Source organism: Nothoprocta perdicaria, unplaced genomic scaffold (genome assembly GCF_003342845.1).
Source record: "Nothoprocta perdicaria isolate Ctin4 unplaced genomic scaffold, notPer1 scaffold_366, whole genome shotgun sequence".
Lineage (NCBI taxonomy): Eukaryota > Metazoa > Chordata > Aves > Tinamiformes > Tinamidae > Nothoprocta > Nothoprocta perdicaria.
Window position 1 is genome coordinate 224,148 of NW_020455606.1, and position 22,610 is coordinate 246,757.

Below are 22,610 nucleotides of genomic sequence, written 5' to 3' on the forward strand. Positions count from 1 at the left end.
GAGCACAAATGTAGCATGGGATCTCATTAACAATATTTGGATTAATATTGCTTATGCACATGAGACATGGTCTTTTTGATTTTGCTGTAACATCTACCTCTGTCACTGGGATGCTATCTTTGCATGTTTTTTTTTTCTAATCATTGACGTAAAATTACTTGTGCAACACCACAAGAAAATATTTATTCACAGTTCACGGGACAGCCCATTATTGGACAGTTTGCTCACAAAGAAAGGTGTAGCATGTAGTTTTGCAAAAAATATGATTATCCAGTCTTTCAGAGCTAGGTACTAGCTCAACTCCAATTATACCTTCTGCATCATATCTGGGACAGGTAATCACAGACATACCTGTCTTTCACCATACATTTCACCATACAAAGCAGACTATKTGCATCATGACGGCATTAGCACAAAAGAGCAGGTACAGGTTGGGGGTGTCATTCCAGCAGTCTGTCTCATTGCTCCCTGAAGTTCTACAGGACCATTCTATTTATTGTTCATTAAGTGGAGAATCATAAAGAAGGATATCTTCTGAAGAGCTAAAGAAACTCTAGCTGTTTCTAGAGCTATTTGGGCATCCCATACTGAAAATGTCATTCCTGAAAGGGTACATCAACCCTTTCCAGGTTCTCTCCAGGAAATAGCATTACAGAAAATTTAGCTGTTTCAAAAATGTGCGACATGACACTGCTGGTCTCAGATAATCATTTCAGATTCCAGACTTGAATCACCAAGTTCATCTGTGTTCTACTAACATCATAAATAGAAAAAAATGCAAATGAGTTACACAAGCAGGTTAATTCCTAKAGAGACAAACTTACTTCTCTTCTTCACATGCTAATTTCCAACACAACTCTTCTTCAGTGATCAATCTGCAATATATGAAACTGCATTGTTTGCCTGGGCTAATCCTGTTTTCTCTCCCCTATACAAGGACTACTATCCTTAGTTATTCTGCTCTGCTGTTCAGATAGCCCTCCAAGTAATCCTTCTTCCCAAGAAACTCAAAAGAATAAACTCAGCCTAGGTGTCCAGGTGGTAAAATTCCACAAGACCAGATCTCTTTCCAGGTTGCAACTGCAAATCAAGCACTGTACTGTGTATGTCCAAATCCTAGGAAAAGTACATATTTTTTTGTGTATGTGTTTTCCCTCCTCAGACACATCTGAGTGGGGACACCAACCCAATCAGGAGTGGACCGGATACTGCTCAGTCTTTGGTTACCTCACTGAAGATACTGGAAAGACTTTGGGGTTGAAATGAGAGCCCTGGCTAAGAGGAGCATGAACTTGCTTAGAGGACCTCAAGGACTGTGCAGAGACCAAGTGGCACGACGTAATGCTCCACTGGCAGTTCCTGGAGCASGAATTCTGGGAAAGGGAGATGGACAGACAGCTCCTATTGGAGCATTTTGGCTCTAGGCCTTTCCCATTGCCCAACCAGCAGTCACTAAACCAGCTTCTTCTAATGATTGGGAGAAGAAGGCCTCCTTGAGTGCTCCCCTTCTCTTCTTCTCCCCTCAGATGAGCAACAAGAGAACAGCTTGACCTATCTAAGGCAGGAGCAGAAAAATTCCAGGCCCTCTCTGTCTCTAGTGCCTTTGGATGACTTAGGTCAGGAAGTGCAGTGCAGAAAATGAGGATGGAGAAATTTACTGAGGAAAGATGCTGAGAAGGGGACACTTCATGGAAATTTAGGTTCCAGCTGACTTATATTCATGTTATTGATTTGCTGTATTAYGGGAAAAGCATGTTGGGCTTCATTCCTCCAAAAATATATTTCCTAATCCCCTGAGGAAATATCTTTGGCCTATATTGGCCCTGCCTTTAATGTTCTCCCTATTGCATGCTGGCATGTAACATGCCTGGGACCATAGGTTTCATAACTGCTTGTAGGTCAAGACTGGCCATATTTTGCAGTGTTTCTGAAGGAATAAATATATTTAGTATGTTAAAGTTGTCTTATCTTTCTTGCCTCTCATAGCTTCTTTGAGTTTCTTAGCATTTTTAAACCCTTAATTTCTGTCTTACTGACTGGCCTCTTGTGGAGGCAGCAAATATTTCATTATAAATATTACACTAAAATGCGCACTGCACCTTGCACCATGTAAGCCCATGAATCCCATGGACTGCTTTTTCTCCTGGCTGGCTGCAAGCAGTGTGTGCCAAATTCTGAGTTAGAGGAAACTGACCTTAAGGGTCTTGTCTTGCTGAATGTGAATCACAATTACAGAATCACAGGATGGTTGAGGTTGGAAGGAACCCCTAGAGATCATCTAGTCCAACCCCCTGCTCCAGCAGGGACACCGAGAGCACGTGGCACAGGGTGGCATCCAGCCAGATTTTGAAGATCTCCAGAGAAGGAGACTCCACAACCTCTCAGGGCAGCCTCTTCCAGGGCTCTGTTACCCCCACAGTAAAGAAGTTCTTCCTTGTAAGAAGATGGAACTTCCTGTGTTTTAATTTATACCCATCACCCCATGTTCCATCACTGGCCACCACCGAGAAGAGTTTGGCCCTATGTAAACATGCAGCAGACTACCTCGATGTACATGATATCTGAGAGATTGGTGATCAAGTGATTGGTACAGTTTTCATATATAATGCTTTGAATGTTACACATTAACCATAATGTGTATATGCCCTCCTTACTCCTACCTTCACAACTATCCAGAAACCCATGGGTAACACTTTATGAAATGTATGAATAGAATAACATTCTCTTATATTACCCTTATACTGCCTGGACTTTCGTATAAAAGCAAACATGGCTGCTGGTGGCTGTGGGAGTGACTTGCCTAGACTGGGTAATGCCTACCTTTCATATGCAGTTTTAAGTGTGATCATATGTGTAGGCCCCTAAAATCTTTGTTCTCCGAACTGAAGGTGTCAGTGATTTTGATGAATGCCTAGATGTGCTAAAATGGCAGTGGTTTCACTCACTATTAGACACTTAAGTCTGTAAATTAAAAATTCAGCTAATCTGAACCTGAGTGTTGTTCTTTCATGCAGTTGTCATGAATGGAAGTAATGAAGGATGCTTCTAATAAATAAGATACTAGAAATTAAGGAACATGAACTAGTTCTCCTGAATTCTGATCCTAGTTAAAAACCTAAYTGGATGAGTAATTCTTTCTTATTGCTTCAGATTACTATGTGATTAATTTATGTCACTGAAAGTGTGAGCCTGTGTGCAACAATAAGCATGATGATGTTGAATGCTTGCATTTCACAGAATACTCACGAGTCAGACTTCAGGATACTGTGTGATGCAGCCATTCTCATGTTCTTCATCCAATGTAAGCAGTTGTTGTAGTGGTTTGAGGGAAAATGAAACATCTGAGGAAGAGGACAATGACAGGGTGGGTGCATGATCTCTAACATTCAGCAATTACCCTCCTTGATTTTACAAAGTGTATTATTAAAACAAGTTTTTTTCCTTCTCCAGGAGCTGATGTGCTCTCCTGAGGGCCCTTTGAAGCAGGATTCATTGGTTCAGAGTATGTGTTTGGATGACAGTGACTGCACACCCACTACATCCAGCTTTTCAGGTAAAAAAGAAAAAAACATCCTCTACGTAAGCATCTAAAAACATGTGATAGGCTGAGCTACATAAACTTTCAGCAAAATCTTTTGTATATTATACTGAGGATGTGTAGAACATAGAGAGATCACAGAGAAATGGGGAGAGAAATTGCAGAAAGAAAGGTCTTTCAATAGAATGAATAAATAATGTTGTGCACTCTGGAGAAGAAGTCACAGCATATTCTGAAAAGGTTATTGTGTTTATGGGTCTCTGTAGAGAGTGGATATCTTGATGCATTGGTTGTTGATATGACTCCTGTGCCATCTGCCTGTTCCCATGTATAAGCTACAGAGTCTGAATATGGATGTTACTGCTGCCACCACGCAAGGTGCTTCCTGCACAATGCGGCCTGCAGGATGGGTAACTGGGGAGCTCTTACCTGCCACAGCTGGGCTTTTAGCAATAGCCAGAGTAACTGATAAAGATCAACTTGATCTGTTCACAGTGCAGAGATGTTTATAGTGACAATATACTCTCCTTAGTCTCATAGCAGGCAGAACTGTCATACTGTCCRTTGCTGAGATTGTGTCAGCCATCCTGATCTCAGACCCCATTTGTAGTTGTGTTTTCCCATTTGGTAAAATTAACRGTTTTAGATTGAAACATTTCATGCTGGACATCAAGCTAAAGCTAGTTTTTTTGAAAACTTCRCTCAAAACAGTACAGCTGTTTCTTAGAATGAGCCTGAAGGGACTGGATAATATTTTGGGGAAGTGTGATTCAGAAGACTGAGCTGAAATTGAGAATTCGTTAAGATCTGTTGGAAGGCAAAACCTACATTTGTTGCTAAAGGTATCTCAAATTGGAGGAAGCTCAGATGGTGAGAGATTTGTGTGGTTGAGGAGGTAAAGAGTGGTTGGAAAAACTGAAATCTTTATGGAAATTGTGGGAAAAGGGATTTTTGGAGAAGTTTAGAATTGGGATTCAAAAGGGGAGACAATTCAAAGACAGAGCAAGGTTTCTCAATTTGTATAGCAGCCCTCTCTCTATGATGCCAAAGGTGGTCATCAGGACCCTGCTTAAAACTGTCTCTATTGTAACAATAGGAATGAAGATGTGATTCTGTGAGATGTTTTGCCAAAGYAGAGACTCACCAGCAATAGACGAGGGACAGAAAGGAAGGGAAAAAAGGTCATTATATGTGTGAGGCACGTGAGTGATGAGCCTTCATTTTCTGAGCACATATTCCACATTTTTCTGGAAATTCAGACACAGACACAGATTTCTGCAGACAAAAAAAAATCCTATCTCTGTATCACAGCCCTGATAGAAGACTGAAAGTTCAAGCATGGCATTACAAATTAACATTCCTAGACAAAATTACATTTAAATAACTTTAGTAATTTCAATTAATCTGCAACAAAGTTGCAACAAATTAATGTACAACAAAGGAGGAATTGTAATTATCCCTAACCAAGCAGGACAAACTGAGGAAATTAACTAATGTGTTAAGCTAAACTGCAAACAAAACAAAATAAAACATATTTGAATATGGAAAGGCATCTAGGTATTAGTTTTGTCCCCTAGTGACGGTTCCCTAGTACAATTCCCTAGTACAGTAACAACTGAGATGCTTACTGTAAGTTTGGATCTTTCTCTGAGCAGTTCTGCAATTCCTGAATTTGATTCATGCATTCTTGGATAGTCCCATTTGCCATTCAGCTTACAAGAGCAAAGATTCAGAAAAGAAAAAAATGCAGCAGCAGCCTATGATCATTGTGTTGCCAAAGCCAGGTAAAGACATAGAAAACTGCTTCAAACCATTGCCAAGTGTGCCATTGCAACTATTTTCTGAGTTGGCTCTAACGTACCGATGTGCCTCACCTACCAGTGCATATTAAGTAAGACAACGGTGACATTGCCCTGCAGCTTCAAGGCCAGGAAATAAATTCAGCTTCATTATGTCATTCCAGAGTTAATTAATACACACACAGTTGTTTTAGAKGTGTTTTTATTCTGTTATTTGGTCTTTTAGTTACTCACTACCTAGAACTCTGTATCATAGTAACATTTCTAAGTAGAGAAGCCAGGAACAGATGGACTTAAAAAAAGATCAGAACTCTGGAAGTGTAGTTTTGTGTTGTTTAAAGCTACTATTCAGCAGCAAACAGCAATGATTTACCAGTTTTGTTTTTTAATTCYGCAGAGTTTTGAATTAACATCGTGAAGCTGAGAGAGGGAAAGCCTACTTTTGAAAAACTGCTGAAGCATTTTCTCTCATCTGTCCCCTAGCAAATATTGTTATGATCATGTAATGTTCAAAAAGAAGAGGTTCATTTCAAGAAATATCTTGGTTTACCATCTTACTGCAGGAATCCCTCATTAACTACATTTTACAGTGTCCTTAGCTTTCCTAATTGAATGGTGGATAGCTGTGTCATTAAAGTCACTTTTACCTGTTTCTTTTGTTTCTTCTTTAATTTTTAGCATTAAATGAAAGATGGGTAGGCATTTTCTTTGTTATTCAGGTAGAAAGATAAATAGTTCAAGATAGCATTAGTCATGTGGGGGTGTAACATTTGCTGTAACTGGATGAGCCACAGATCTGAGAAAACTTYGGGGTAAAAAAAAGCTGTTTGCAGTGCAATCAGCTCTTTTGATTATTTTTTTATTGTTTTTTGCTTGGTCTCTTCCAGGAAGCTTGTTGCTTCCTTTCAACAGTGTTGCTGGCTCCATCAAAAAAGGAAAGGGCAGCAAAGCCAATGCTGAGCACCATAGTCCAGTAAGTGCTTTAATACAGTGTCTTTCCTTTTCATTTGCACAGAGAAAGAGAGGAACTTAATTTAGGAAGCTGTGCTTGTTCAGGGCTCAAAGGACAAGAAGGTGCTTGTAAGGGAAGGTTAAAGAACTACCTTGTTCTGCAGGTCTCCATTTTGTGCTGTGTGTGAAAACCACCAACGCTGGAGGATTGTTTCAGTGCATACTGGGTAAGAAGCACAGGTAGCTGATACAGAACAGTAGGCCAGTGGTTCAGGGTGGAAGGAGACTTCAGGCCCATCATTAAAGGAATACTTAAAAATACAGCTTCACAGTGAATACACTTGRTCCTATACATTCTTCCCTAAATGACCTTTCATGGGCAGCCGATTTCGTGCRTATTTCTACACCTCCTTGCATGCTTGCAGCCTGGCACTGGTGGATCTACTTGTCTGTATCAGTTGCACAGCTTCTCCAGAAAGGGGACTGTACCCCCTGGAGAGGTCTGCAACAGGCAAAGAGGAACACAGACTGCAAGTTTGTTCCCTAGATTCKGAGTCCAGTTTTGTCAGCATTGTTTCTTTAAACTCAAAAATTCCTCTTTCTACCCAATATCCTGTCTGGCTTGAGAGCAAAACAACATCTTGTGTTGATGTAAGTGATCTAAGGCTCCCAGAAAATAGTCTGCTCTAGATAGAGGAGTTTATCTATTTATTTATTTATCAAAGAAATTAGGCTGTGTCTTATATAACTGCCACTTTCTGTTACTAGTTAGCACTTGCCTCTGTGCTTGCTAAAAAAAGACACAATGAATGAGATCCTTAATGTTTTTTTCCAATAATGCCCAGCCACCTGGTGACATTCAGAGCAGTGAGATAAACAGTTGAACTCCTCATATAGTGCTGCCAATTGGTGTCCCAGTGGACTGGCATTGCCAGATGAGAAAGGGAAGCTAGGTGGTCAATGCTGAGACAACATAATGCCTGCTATGCTTAAGATCTACATTGAGAATGAAAGGATAGTTGCCAGCTAGCACTTCTGGGGTAATCTGCAGGGTCTCTGACAGAAGCTCATGCTCCTGATCAGCTTTCTGCTGTTACACAGGAGTAAGGTTACCTAAAGAACAGAACTAGCTCAAATCTGTCTCCCAAACAGGCTAATTTTGCTGGCACTAAGTACAGTTGTAAATTATGAGCTTAGCAACAATGTAAATATTCCTTGGCAGAACTGCCAAATCACATAAATAGTTAGCACCACTGTTGAGGCAGAGAGAGCTGGGTTTGTTTAGCCTAAAGTAGAGAGGACTGAGAGGGTATTTTACCATGTATACAAATATTTTGAAGACCAGACTATTTTCAGTGGGGCCAGCAACAGGCAAGCTGGCACAAAATGAAGCACAGGAAGTTCTGCCTAAATTTGAGAAAAAAATCTTGACTGTGAGCGTGAGAGAGCTCTGTAAGAGATTGTCAAGAAATCTCCTTCTCTGGAGGTATTCAAAACTTGCCAGGATGCAATCCTCTGCAATGTGCTGTGTGACCCTGCTTGTGCAGGAGGTTTGAACTAGATGATCTCCAAAGGTCTCTTCCAGCCTTAAACACTCTGTGTCATTCTGTGTGATCACAAGTAATAAACAATGTTAAAAAAGAATCAAATTTTGATTTTGTTAATCTCAGTAGTGTATAAATGGTACCTAAGGCCTAATAGCATTTATTTCCTGCTGACTTCAGATGGGACTGAGAGCCTTGAAGATCATTTTGAGAAGTATGAATCAGTCTCTATTGGCCCATCTCATCATCTCATTTGGCCCATCTGCATTATCAAGAGGTTCTGTCACAAAGGCAGGTGCTTTACAGTCAAGCTAAAAGGTTAATTTATGATTTTTTGCACTTGCCTCACCTTTATACCACAGTCATTACCTCCACATATGTGTTTTCCAAACTTTTCTGAGACTGTGCTGTAAATCAGGTCATGGGGGTGATCCTGCCTAAAAATGCTATATCTCAGTCATTCCATTTTTATTACAGACTCAGAATCAGTCTTGGGGCTCCATCTGAGGAGTAGCAAATTTCAGAGAAAATAATCAAAAAATTCTTGACATGACTTAAGGGAATTAAAGGAACTGCACTTACAGTATCCAAATACATAAAACTTTCCTGTCATTCCAACTTCTAATTGAATGTAAAATCCTAGTTCACAGAGTTTTCCTTACATTCCAAGTTGTATCTACCCAGAGACTAATGGATAGACTGGTGGAAGTAAGAAGAAAGTTCTCAGATTATAGGATGCTTCCTATAAAAACTTAAAGGGATATAAGGAACAGTTGCAAGGGCATGAAGGATTTTTTTTCTGCTGTTTTGTTCCAGAGTTTGCTGTTCAAGTGTGTGAGTGTGGAGATGCTTCAGCTTAAAGTTGAGAAAGAGATAAAATGAAAATGCTGCTATTCTTTCTCCTTCCTCCAGCAATGCATCAAAGACAGCCAGGAATCACTGAGAAATGAAACCTGGTACAAGTTTGTTGAAGTGTATTATTCCAGTTCAACCAATACAGAACAAAGTTCAAACTATTTCAATATGAACTAAGAACTGTAACAGGAAGTGAAAAATGAAATGTCTTGGTTTTAATTACATTGTTTACTTTTCCCTTACAGACTATATGATAGGATGTCCTTCATAGCCATATCCCAGAATCACCTCTGGATAGGCGACAATTAGGCCATCCTTGAGGAAGGAAACCACAGCATAGTTCATTTACCGACTAACATTACGTGATAATCATCAGTGTCCTCTAACGACTTTACTGAAAATTGGCATTAATGAAATCCCCATGAAAGTGCTGGRCCTGATCCATTAGAATGAATGGAGATTGCAGATGATACCAAGCTGGGTGGAGTAGCCAACACTCCRGAGGGCTKTGCTGCCATCCAGAGGGACCTGGACAGGCTGGTGAGTTGGGCAGAGAGGAACCTCCTGAGGTTCAACAAGGACAAGTGCAGGGTCCTGCACCTGGGGAGGAATAACCCCAGGTATCAGTACAGATTAGGGGTCGACCTGCTGGARAGSASCTCCACGGAGAGGGACCTGGRAGTCCATGGAGTTAACCATGAGGCAGCAGTGCCCTCGTGGCCAAGAAGGCCAATGGGATCCTGGCTGCATCAGGAGGATGTTGCCAGCAGGTCAAGGGAGGGGATCCTGCCCCTCTCCTCAGCTCTGGTGAGGCCRCACCTGCAGTATTGGGGCAGTTCTGGACTCCCCAGGACAAAGAGGGACAGGGAGCTTCTACAAARGGTCCAGCAGGGAGCAACTAAGATGATTAAGAGACTGAAGCATCTATCTTACAAGGAAAGACTAAGTGAGCTAGGTCTGTTTAGCCTAAAGAAGAGAAAGGTGAGAAGGGATCTTATCAATATGTATAAATACCTGAGGGGAGAATGTAAAGATGGGGCCAAACTCTTCTCAGTGGTGGCTAGTGATGGAACATGGGGTAATGGGTATAAATTAAAACATAGCAAGTTCCATCTTCATGTGAGGAAGAATTTCTTTTCTGTGAGGGTGACATAGCCCTGAAAGAGGCTGCCCTGAGAGGCTGTGGAGTCTCCTTCTCTGCAGATCTTCAAACCTGCCCAAATGCCACACTGTGCCATGTGCTCTGGCTGTTCCTGCTGGAGCAGGAAGGTTGGACTAGATGATCTCTAAGGGTCCCTTCCAACCTCAACCATTCTGTGATTCGGTGAAATGTCCATCACTGCAGTGCAACATGTATAAACTACTGTTTAGGTGGGGGATTGCAGCTTCTGAAGTACTTGATGCATTCTTGGATTCTCCCTTGTGATTGATCTGTCCCTTTATAGTTTTCTTTCTAGTGTTCCCTTCAGTTGTCCTGTTACAGAGGAAACAACACTAAAGGAGGCAAAAATGCCTTATTTCATGTTTGAAGTATATGCATAGTATCTTTGACTTAAAATAAAAGAAGAATGTGGCCAAGCTCTCTTAGGCTGTGTTTCTGTGTCATAGCTGTTTCTGAAGATATGAATATTCACAAAGATACAAGAAATCTCTACACAGTGAAGACCTCAGTGCTGTAACAACAGTTAATCCGCATGCTTTTAGACTAAGAGAGAAGAAAACTAACCAAAAAGGAGAATGTAAGAAAGATCTGTATGAATCTGCAAATTTGCTGAAAGAAAAGAAGCATATTGGTGCTTGTAAAGAGCTGACCAGACAGGTAATATTGGCAAACCTCAAACAACCTCTTACAATGAGATGAGACTGGGCTAGAAAATTAGTAAAGGAAGAGAAAGCCATCTCTACATTATTCTCTCCACATTCAAGTAACCATCAGAGATTGACCATTTTTTCATAAATGCTGTCTCTGTGAGATATTCTGTATGGAAAACAAAACTGTTACTTTTTTTATATATTCACATATGTACACAAACATACATATATATATACATATGTATATATATACATACACAAACACACAATATACATTTATTTCTCCTTATGTTTTTCCCTTGGACGTCTCACATCTTGGAGCTTGGAAGAGAAGGAACTGGTCCCAGCCATTTTTCTCCTGCAAGATGAACCAGTGCAAAAGAGGTTAAAATTTAATAGACAACAGTAATTGGGCAGTTCTTGTTTCTTTTTCCTCTTTTGAAGGGTAATTACTAATGATGGGATATATATTTTTATCTTGTTGGATCCTTCTTCAGCCAGTCTCCTAAATCTTTCTCTTCCAAGTCACAACTGGAGCTGTACAAAATATTTTCCCCTGTCACAGATAAGAGGTTCTGCAAACCTGCTGCACTCCAGATAAGGAGGAAGCCCATTCTTTCTAGGATCCCTTTTCTGAATGGCTGATGGTTGAGGAGGAGGGAAAGAGTAGAAGAGTGGAGAGTGAGATAAAAGAATAACAAGCAAATCTGTTAAGTCTTTGCCCTGGTTGAAGTGGGTACTAGAAATCAGTTCATGACAATTGGGATTAGTGATTTGGAAAACAAATCTTCCTCAATCCTGTCTTCATTGATAATGTTTTTGTAGAAATATCCAGAAAAGAAATCCCMAAAAACCTCCAGAACATTTCTAGTCACGTTCACAGCTAGTTATGTTCATAACTTTCATGGCTGCCTTCCTAATCTGCAAGTGCTGCCAAATTTGAGATCAACAGTCCATCTCCCTCCAACTCAGGTAACAGTGGGTGACTGAGTTCTATTAGTTATCACAGCTTAAAAAAGAAAAGCATTTTCTTAACAGAAAAATGAAGGACATATACATCCAATAGGAATGCCAATACAGGAATTGAGTATCTATATAATTACAGTTATGAACTGGAGATTTGTGATAATGCACTTTTTATGAAGAAGAAATAGATTTAAGATGACAATATTAAAGCTGCAAGTAGAGGATTATTGCCTATAGTCTTAAACAGAACCAAGATCTAAGAGCCAGTATCACATTGTTAATTTGAAAGTAGCATGTACAAAACAATGTCTTAAAACATACCAATGGGATTTTTGTACTGAAGTTACTACATACCTGGAAGAGGACTACATCTTTGGTCTCTGCATTTGTGTGACATTACATTCAACAGTTGTACCCCACAAGGAGAATACTAAACATAATTCAATATACAAAGCATATTAAGAGTGTTTCATTTAACTATATTCCATATTTCATTAAATGAAGGTAGAAACATGAAACTTAAAGTGAAATTAAGTGCACTCACCTATAATACTTCCCAGCAGCTCTATACGATCACTGCCAAAAAAGTGATGCTGTTCTCCATTAAGATGTACCACAGTAGCAGGCATCCCAAAAGCCTATTAACACCATGGAGATTAAAGAATGTTATGAAATAAGTTTTGGTAGATAAATGACCACTCATTCCTCAGGAGTAACCAAAAACACTGACCCTTTTCTTCCCCTTGTTTTCACTTTCTTCACTCTTAAACACCAGTCTGATGTAACCATCACAGGACAAGACTCTTCAAAGTCAGTGAGCCCTTTGTGACTGAGTAATCCCACCCCCTCCATGACTAAATCCAAAGCTTTATGTGAAGCAGTGATAAACAGTGTCACTCGGTGTCCTGTATTGGTCCTCCTATCCTTGTCATCGAGCTGGAATGGGTCAGACCCTAGTTTCCCAGATGACAATACAATCAGCTAAGTAATAATGAATTAGCCTTCACATTTCCAAAAAGCAAAAGAAATTCAGAGCAGATCTTTTTAGTGCTTTCTAATCATCACCCTCATCAGCAGTATTCTTAGCAGGGAAAGAMTGCATAGCTGTGATCTCAAATTGTGCTAAAACATCTCACCCCATATTTCATTGCATCATCTGTTGTTGCTCTTAGACGGTCCTTCACTGCAGGGGATGAAACCATTTCAAGAAGCTTTTGGGCTTGCTCTGATGGTAGCCCAGCTTGTGCTGCAACCTAAGAAGACATAATTAAAAATATTCTAAGTATTTTAATTCCTACTATGAACTAATTAATTTAATATTCAGTATTGATCACACAAAATCTCCTAATACAGTAGACTACTGTATTAGCCTACTACAAATACTACAAACAAAAACAACAACAAAAACCTCTTGAAGTACTTCTTGAACAACAGGCTGGCTATATAGGGTATAAGGAATATTCCCAACCCATTCATCATTTATCAGTTCCTAGACAGAAGGAACGTGGACTAATTTCCATTTTCCAAAAAAGAATTAAATCTATGTTTCAATGAGTTATTACATCGTGTAATAAATATATATATATATTCTGAAAAAGACAGTCAAGAGTCTTATTATACTAGCCTATCAAGAGAAAAAATGGTTAGTACGAATGACAAATGTAGTCAGAGAGAAAATATAAAGGATACTGCTTGAAAGAGACTGTAACTACACCAAAAGTAAAAGATACATTATTTACTGAGTCACACAAGTTACAAATATCTATTTTTAATCAAGTACCTCAAACAATGTTAAGTTCCATGGCATTTATGTGCATGATATTCCTCGAGAAACAAACAAGTGTGGCACAGCATTAGAATAAAACTTAACACGTGCTTGACTGCCACTGTGTTTAAACTGCATAATATATATAGGTCCATCACTGCATCAGAGCAGAAGAAGTATTTAGGAGGTTTAGGGCAGGATTTAAAGACCACAATGCTTTTATAGTGACTTATGAGAAGTTACTACTGACTAAACAAAAGGCAAAAGTAGCACATGTACAGCAAGGAACTGCATTAAGTAAACAACATAGAATAGTTAATCAGTGTATAAAATTCATTGTTCATCAGTATATAAAATAAATTCACCCATAAAAAGTCAGAGGTTGGGATCCCTCACACAGCTTTGGTGGTGTATTTCCACACAAGGACGATCTAGTGCTTGCTGCAGGAGTGAATGAAGACAGAAACAGGCCAACAAGGAGATGCCTACCTCTCTCCCTTGATGAACACGGATGGATACTCATTGACTGCCAAGCTGTGACTAAGTTACAGGATCTTTTTGAGTATGAAGTTTGTTCTTCTCAAGTTTTGTGTGTCCTTGCCTTATTTTTAAGGAATGATGGATTCAGAGACTATGCAAAGACTTTCAGTGTGTGTTTAAATATATACTTCACATGTTGCCTCCTGAAGAGGCAAAATGCAAACAAGTATTTTTACTGATCCAACCCACCGATAGATATTTTTATCCTTACACCCTTTAATGAACAGGGAGACACTTACAGCCAATATACTTGCTGGCTGGTTGATATCTTCATGCTGGAGAAAGAAGAAAATAAGTAATTTAATACTTATGAATAAAAGCTCAGTTCTGGACTTGACGGCAAATTTTCTAAGCAAAAAGAATATCAGTTGATCCTGCTGCAGAAACTTTCTTAARAAGATTTAAAGTTACATAATTTAGAAATATATTATGTGCTTTCTGATATGAACTACTGCTTCACTCATCATTCAGAACTCACTGTACATACCTAACAGGAGACACTGCAAAATGAGCTTAGTGCCAGCTAGCTCTTTTCTTTTAATGGATCCCAAACTACTCAGATCTTAAATTTCCTGTCATGAGTTCATTAAAAAGCACTTTTCTCCTCTTGCTCACACTCCATACTTGAATGAAGAGGGGCTGGGGCGGGGAGACAGACAAAGGAACAAAAATTTGGTTTTGTAGGATACTGACCTGTGACCAAAAGCGTATCCAGAATTCTCTAGATACAGGTTCCAAAAACTGGGGTTGTGTCATATCAATGGCTGTGAGAAAACGCATGGCACCAAGAGAGAGTGGGACTGGTGAAAAGACAGAGAAACGTACTGAAACAAGGCACAGGATCAGGAAAAATGGTTGAAGTCTGCAGAAGTGTCACCTATGGATGATCTTCCCTGCAACTGTCCCCAAAAGGTGGAGCCTGTATTGATTCACAGTATCTTCTCTGCCATAATTACGCACAATCATATTTGCCCAGTTCAGAACTTCTCTTTATGACTGAAAAGGCACAGATTTGATATTGCTCACAAATACTGGGAGAGGCCACAGAGAATTCACCTTCATCTTTACTGTCATGAAGAATTTGAATAAGAAAACCCACATCAGCATCTGTGTTGTGTCTCTTACCTTTACCAAGTAAACGTTGAAGGTGTTCTGCTGAAACTTTTATAGGGACTTGGTAATATTTTCCCATCCTTTCTATATCCTTCAGCATATATTCACCACGCTTTGGCAACAATCCTGGGGCCTTGTTACCTTTCAAAAAGAGGTTCCACGTTAAGGAGGAGTTTTCAATTATAGCAACATTAGACAAAACCAACACTGGACAGGTTAAACAAACATCTGCCTAAATAAGCCTGCAATTTCATATTGATTTACTGAAATATTCAGATTTTGAAAAGTTAATGCCATAGTATGAACCAAATTTGTTTTGGTTTTGCAATGTGCAGATAAACTCTTAATTAGCAGAAGCAGTTTTAACTACAGTACAAAGTCCAGGTTCTAAAGTATAATCCAGGCAGGGATTTGTTGATTCAGACAGAAGCTCTTCTAAGTCCCCAGACTTATTTACTGATATTTGTGTGTAATGATATTTGTTAATTTTCTGATCTCTGAATTATACATTTCAATGATTCAGTTGTTCTAATAAGGTCATGTGTACAATGTTATGATATTCTTGATCCTTCCAGCATCTTGCACCAAAAATGCACATTTTGGTTTCATCGTAAAAAAAAAAACTTTTCGACAAATATCACACATCAAATTACCATTATCCTCTTTGGGACTTAGGAACTTTGGCATGGACAATATGTTCTGTAGATAAAGTATAGCATTAACAGTGAGATAATACTTGCAGTCGATTTCTCAACCACTGCTTAGCTCAGCAAGCCTATAGTTCATCTGCTACTAGTGCCAAAACTGCGTTTAAAGCAGGCTGCGTTTAAAACTGTGCCGCGAGTGAAGTATTTCACAGTCAGCCTACCAGTCGCGTGTATTATGCCACCCAGAAAAGCTGGACGCAAACGCAGGTCAATGTTCCAGACATGCTGGTACCGGCACAGCACCTACATCAAAGAAAAGTGAGCAYGGACAGACAGCGTGAAATGTCCGCAGAGCTGAGGGCAACCAGAAAGGAAATAAGGCCTGAAATGGGCACTGCAGATAAAACCCCCTGTTAAGATGCTGCTGATAACACTTAAACTCCTTCCCTGGGGCGCGCAASCCCAGGGTTGATCTCGGAAATATGATCTCGGAAAACCGAAAGGTGCACAACACAACCCTGCGCAGGGCTAGAACAGGCAGATCGGGCTCCTGAGAAGGCAGTTATGTTTGTTAAAACGACAAGACTTCCTCTAAAGCAAAGCGCTCACCAGTACACACGCAATAAGCGCCCACTGGGCTGACCCGGAGCTCAGTTACCCTTCCCCGCGCTCCAGCACGGGAGGGAGGCCCCGCAAGGCGACACCCATGAAASCTAAACGCGCGCGGGTAACAGGTCGCTGGCGGAGGTGGCTCCGGGTGGCTCCGGATCGCCGGGACSCCGCGCTCCCGCCCTCCGAGCGGCTCCCGAAGGGGAGCGGGAGCCGCGGGAAGCGGCGGCGCCCGCCGCGGGTGCCGGGGGGTGTCGGTGTCGGTGCCGCCGCGCCCGCCCTGCCGCCCCCCACCCGGGCGCCCACCTCGAAGCCGAACCACGAGTAGGGCGACACCACGTCGTAGAAGAGCTCCACGAGCTTGCGCGCCGCCGCCATGGCGGCAGTGGCGCGCGTCGCCCCCGCCGTGCGGCGAGCCCGGCCCCCGGCCCTGCCTCCCTCCCTTCCCGCCGGGAAAGGGCGTCCATTTGTGGGGAAGGCAGCCCGTGGTTCTCTGAGGAAATGAGGTCGTCGTTAAGCGACGCTGCTTGTTGGAGCAGCTCCCGAGCAGCGCTGCGGGCCGCGCTGCTGTGGTGGCGGTTGTTAATGAAGGAGTTAGTGTCCTGCCCCACAGAAAAGTGCTCTTTTCTTCCCTCGGGAGGCCTGCTTCAGGGTACTGGCATTTCGTCTCTGCTCCGTGCACCGTACTTCTCATTCTCAGATCTTCGTTCTGAGCCTTGGTGGTGTTTCCCTGCAAGTCTTGTCCTCCCTATCTGCTCGTTCTGCGGAGTTATTTCAGAGTATTCCCCCTGGCAGACTGGGTGCAACCATATCTCGAACCTCTCAGCAGACACAGATCGTTGCTAGGGATTAGTCCAGTGCGATAGGCAGGATACATGCACAGGAGAGGACGGAGTCCCAAAGGCTGAAACAGTAGGGAGGCATGAGGTTTAAGTGGGTGTGTTAGGACAGCTCATGGGTGTGGAAATAACTTGCTCTTTTTTTGTCTTTTGGAAAAAAAAATAATGCTGCTGAATATAAACAACATCTCTTGCAGGTATACTTGTCCTCTCCTTTATTTCTCCTCATACTGAAATGATTCCACAAGTCAGCAAATYCTAGCTATTCACAACAGTGGAACGGAGCAGCGTGGTTTTCCTTTTGTGCAAAGCTAAAACCAGGAATTTCTTGAAATTGGCTTCATCTCATTAATAACACMGAAAGTTTTTTTTAAAAAAAGCAAATAAGGTCTGTGTCAGAAAGGAGATATTATTACTTCCTTTCTAACAATTTTCAATAATTTGGGAATTAAACTGCTGTTAATCTCATGCAGAAGGACTTTGTAAAAATTTAAAGGATCAACTATATCGTAAGATCAATATTTTAAAAGGAAAATTAACATTTTAAAAGGAAAATTAACACATGGAAAAGAATATTAAAAAGTCTTCCTGCAAGGGGAGCTTCAAGAGGAAGTGGAAGGAGTTGTTCAGTTTGCAATTCCATGTATAGAGGATAAAAGTGGGGGRRAAAAAAAAAAACAAACCACTCTCTACTTCCTCTTAAGTTCCTAAGAATAAACTCAGTAAAGTTAGCGTATTGCAGTAAATAGTAAATGGTTAAAAGCTCATTTTACTACTCATATTAGAAATTAGTGCTGTCATTTAATTTTTGGGAGGAAAGTTTCCTCTCTCTCCTGGAACTTGCCCCTAAGAAAGATAGACATTAGTCCTTCTTTCCCTTTCTCCTCAACGTCCTTTCTGAGGATGAGGTGGAGTTTGCAGTGGCCATTGATGAGCATGTTTTCTGGGATGTGAGGATCCAGGCTGTTCCCCCCCTCTCCCCTCCAAAAAAGAAGAGAGTTGATTTTAATTCTGACCATGCAAAGAAAGACCTGGAAATACACATGTTTAGGAGAATGTTTAGGAGTGCCAGATACAGGATGAGTTCCTGCTTCCTGTTTGCTGTACAGGGCTTCCCTTTTTGCCTGTAGCCATGGGCATGTTTCTTCCAAATTTCCAAATTACTTCCTCCCTCTTAGATCTTGAGTTTTCGAGTGCAGCTACTGCCTCCTTGATGGTTTGTACTATATATCCCTCAGCCTCAAGGCTTCTTGAGCATATCTAACACATAGGTGCTTGTGGATGGCTTGTGCTGTATGGTTTACCCTGCTGTACTACCCCGACAAAAACATTCTCAATCCACTGGCTTCAATCCAAGTAATTCTTATCCTAAATACTAGGGKTTTTTTTAGTAAAACAAAGTTGTAGATCAACAAATAGTAAAGCAAGGCTCTGATTCGGAATAGGCATTAAAGCACAAAATGTAAATTAAATTGTACTTTAGTAGCAAAACACCTGCCTATTTTCTCTGGTGTCTGGTACCCAAAATTCTGGTAAAAATTCAGGGAATCTGTATTGTGTGACAGATCTAACTTTTAAGTACCATTTGCACAGTGATAGGATTGAAGAAAGGGTGATGACTCTGTGCAGGAGAGAAACTATTTTGTGCTGATCTTGTGAACGAACAGCTAGACTCAGGTCTCATAGCACTGCCATAAAATAGTAAGGCCACTGTAAGGTGAGGCACAGGTTGCAAATCTTTTGATCTGTCTCACAGGAGTGTGAATCTTCGAGATGGCCCCAATAACTTGGATGAAAGATATCAGGATTAAGCAAAAAGGGCAAACAACAACGCCAATAACAAACAGTGATTTCTTTCATCTGGGTGTCAGCATAAAAAAATTTAAGTAGTGCCAGGATATCACAGTAGAAGTGCTTAATCACATCTAGATCACAGAATGACATCTGCAAGGTTTGAATGGTATGGATTGTACCAAGAACAAACACAGATATCCAAAACACAAATATCATGGCTTATGATCAGCATTCAGGGCAATGGATGACATATTGCTTAGCACTGATCATATGCCATGGCTACTAATAAAACAACAAATAAAACAGTGAGGCCTAAAGCCAGAAAGAGGTTTATCTGAAAAACACACTTATCAAAGGAAATAATTCTCTTGGGATTCAAGAGGTTGGCCAACATTTGAGGGACAGTGCTGGATAGGTAGCAGAATCTCAAGAAGTATGTAGAGATGTGGAGCTGGCAGTCCAGCCTGGTCAGTACCAGTGTGGTCATATTTCCCATTACAGCAAATATGTAGATGAGAGTAAATATCCTGAACAGTAGAAGCTGCATTTCTGAGCATTTTAACCTAGGAGAAGGATTTYTGTCATAGAATTTTGGTTCTCTATCTTTTCATTTTGATGCTTTATCTGAAGTGGTATAAAAAATGTCATGTGAACTGCATTACTGTGTTAAATGTGAAGGTGAATTTAAGGTGAGAAGCCAGGAATGAGTTTGCATGGAAGTGTTTCCCACCTTCTACCCAAATTTACCTTGCCAATTATAATATGCCAAACAGAGCATATATAGAAACTTAAAGGTAAATAAAAAWATATATATATTAGTGATAGAAGAAACAGACAAAAATCTAAAGCTTCTGCATGAGCAGATCTTTGAAGGAACTATTTTCAAATTATCTCTAACACTCATAGTGAAATGAAAGAAAAAGAAATGAAATGCACACAGAGAAAGAAACATATAAAAAAAGTGTATGTCCTAAAATTTATTATTTGTTTTATGATATCACTGATAAACTCTGTCATGGAGCCAAGGTAGGCATGATCTAGATGACTGCATATATGTGTGGGTTTTGGGACTAACAAATATTCTATAAAAATCATTGGAAATTATAATTTAAGATCACAAACAACAATTTCTGCTGCTATTAAACTAAGTCTTGTGGCTTTAAAAGCAAAACATATGTATGGGAATATCTGCTCTTACATAGAGAAAGATGCTTTCTAAATGACAAATACTGTTATTTTGAGTAATATGAATACTTTGAGAATTAAGAGAAAAAGGAAAGCTATCTACTGGTGAGTCCCGGTGTTTATTTTTATTCTTTTTGAAGTCAGAGTGGAAAAGGATACATGCCATCACAGGCCAATAATCCTGCCATCACATTTGAATTTTGATTCAGCAAAACAGTAATCTCAATTATTAGAAATTTTGTTATTTGAAGGGCTTCATAGGGCCTGTAACCTACATATTCTCTTAAAGGCAAGACAGTAACTATCTTCAATTCTATGAAGGCTGAGAGAGGTGAGGAAGCTGTAGAAGATAAGGTTGAATGTAACAGAGGATGGTGCATGAGGTTACGGAAAGAAGCTTTCTCCATAATATAAAATGCAAAGTGAAGCAGTAAGTGCTGATGCAGAAGCTGCAGCAAGTTATCCATAAGATAAACTCTGAAGGTAGCTACACTAAACAGTAGATTTTCAATGCAGACATAACAGCAYTATATTGAAAGTAGATGCCATCCAGGACTTTCATAGCTAAAAAGGAGAAATTGGTGCTTTTGAAGAGCATTTTGAAGAGCTTCAAAGTTTCAAAGGACACGCTGCCTCTCTTGTGAGGGGCTAATGAAGCTGATGACTTTAAACTAAAGCCCATGCTCATTAACCATTCTGAAAATCTTAAGGCCCTTAAGAATTATGCTAAATCCACTCTGCATGTGCTCTATAAATGGAACAACAAATCTGGATGACAGCAGATCTTTTTACAACATGGATTACTGAATATCTTAAACTTATTGTTGAGACCTACTGCTCAGAAAAGAAGATTCCTTTCAAAATATTACTGCTTAATTGACACTGCACCAGGTCACCCAAGAGCTCTGATGGAGACGTACAATGAAAYGTATGCTGTTTTCAGGCCTGCTAGCACAACATCCATTTTGCATCCCACGGATCAAGGAGTATTACTTGAATTTCAAGTCTTATTATTTAAGAAATCCTTTTTTGTAAGGCTGTAGATGCTATAGAGAATGATTCCTCCGATGGATCTGGGCAAAGTACATTGAAAACCTTTTGAAAGGATTCACCATTCCAGAGGCCATTAACAACATTTGTGGAAGAAGGACAAAATATCAACATTAACAGGAGTTTGCAAAAAAAATTGATTCCAGCCCTCATGGATGACTGTAAGAGGTTCAAGACTTCAGTGGARGAAGTAACGGCAGATATTGTGAAAATAGCAAGAGAACTGGAATTAGAAGTGGAGCCTGAAAATATCACTGCATTGCTGTAATCACATGATAAACTTGAGTGGATGCAGAGTTGCATCTTATGGATAAGCAAAGAAAGTGGTTGCTTGAGATGGAATCTGCTCCTAGTGAAGATACTGTGAATGCTGTTGAAATGACGAGGATTTGCATAAACTTAGTTGATAAAGCAGTGGCAGAGTTTTAAAGAATTGACTCAAATTTTGAAAGAAGTTCCATTGTGGGTAAAATGCTATCAAATAGCATCACGTGCTACAGAGAAATACTTTATGACCAAAAGTGCCTATCAATGTGTCCAACTTCATTGCTATTGTATTTTAAGAAATTGCCACAGTTGCTCCAGCCTTCAGCAATCTCCACTCTGAACCGTCAACAGCCATCAACATCGAGACAAGACCTTCCATCAGCAAAAGGATTACAACTCACTGAAGGCTCAGATGGTTAGCAATTCTTAGCAATAAAAGTATTTTTAATTAAGCTATATATTCTCTTTAGACAAAATGGTATTGCAAAGCTAATAGATCACATTATAGTGTAAACATAAGTTGTGTATGCACTGGGAAACCAAAAAATGTGTGTGCCTTGCTTTATTATTTGCTTTATTGCAGTGTTATAACTTGTATTTGCTTTATTGGAATAAAAAAGTGCAATATCTCTAAGGTATGCTTTTATACAGCCACTCTTCAATCAAGGAACAAAAGGAGTACTCAAAAAAAAAAAAAAAAATAGCAAAAGAATCCCTCCGTCCTGGAGAAAAAGAATTATATTGCTGTCTTTCCTCAAGTGCAGAATCTTTAGATCTTTAGATCTTTAGATCTTTATTTACTTAGGTCAAAATCTTTATTTAACAAAATGCCTTATCTCTGCCAAACTCGCTTTTCTTTTTGAATTTCATCCTAACTACTTTTAGCCTAGCTCAGAAAGAATAACATCAGACATGTCAAAACATCCCGTCCATTACAGAATCACATGCACTCCTACACTCACAATATTCCATGAGGAAGCTCCATCCCATGCTCCATGAATACATACACAGACATGTAGGTTTGTCAGGCTACTTATTAATATAAAGCAGTATTTAATTCATCCCAGTGCCACCTATTCTGCCTTAGTCCTTGGTACAAGATTTTGAAATGTTATAATGTTTTTGAAGCTAGAGAGTTCCTTTCAGAAAGGATTGGCTTATCTGTTTTGTTTTTTAATTTTTTTCTTGCTGTTTGGAGTGAACTTACATTCCTGTATTATGAGAAGTAGAACAGCTTATGTTTTTAAATGAAAATAAGAGGCTTATCAGAGGCTTCTGTGATTATTATCAAAGAATCACAGAATATTCAAGGTTGGAAGGAACCTCTAGAGATCAT

General features: G+C 39.9%; 2 protein-coding genes and 1 long non-coding RNA gene across 4 annotated transcripts in view; 2 read left to right on the forward strand and 1 right to left on the reverse strand.

Moving 5' to 3' along the window:
• LOC112951708 (rap1 GTPase-activating protein 1-like) overlaps nt 1-3,502 on the forward strand; it is a 34,814-nt gene extending 31,312 nt beyond the window's left edge. Inside the window, exon 19 of one of the 2 annotated variants that reach the window (XM_026044457.1) lies at nt 3,451-3,502. In XM_026044457.1, the coding sequence (XP_025900242.1) occupies nt 3,451-3,457 (7 nt within the window). In that variant the 3' untranslated portion in view covers nt 3,458-3,502. Of the gene's footprint in view, nt 1-1,162; nt 1,680-3,450 lie in introns of those variants that run through there. The other variant, XM_026044456.1, reaches the window with a different exon arrangement.
• Nucleotides 3,503-6,458: 2,956 nt separating this feature from the next.
• On the forward strand, nt 6,459-8,679 carry LOC112951713. The gene is made up of 2 exons (XR_003250269.1): nt 6,459-6,515; nt 8,649-8,679. It is a non-coding gene; the product is annotated as an uncharacterized LOC112951713 (long non-coding RNA).
• A 2,075-nt stretch (nt 8,680-10,754) lies between these two features.
• GSTK1 (glutathione S-transferase kappa 1) lies at nt 10,755-16,517 on the reverse strand. The gene is made up of 8 exons (XM_026044474.1): nt 16,446-16,517; nt 15,752-15,833; nt 14,896-15,024; nt 14,464-14,570; nt 14,010-14,045; nt 12,602-12,718; nt 12,010-12,103; nt 10,755-10,857 (listed from the first exon to the last, which is right to left on the reverse strand). Exons 1-8 carry the CDS (start codon nt 16,515-16,517, stop codon nt 10,808-10,810), a joined length of 687 nt encoding a protein of 228 aa, XP_025900259.1. The 3' UTR covers nt 10,755-10,807.
• Between the last annotated feature and the right edge of the window lie 6,093 nt (nt 16,518-22,610).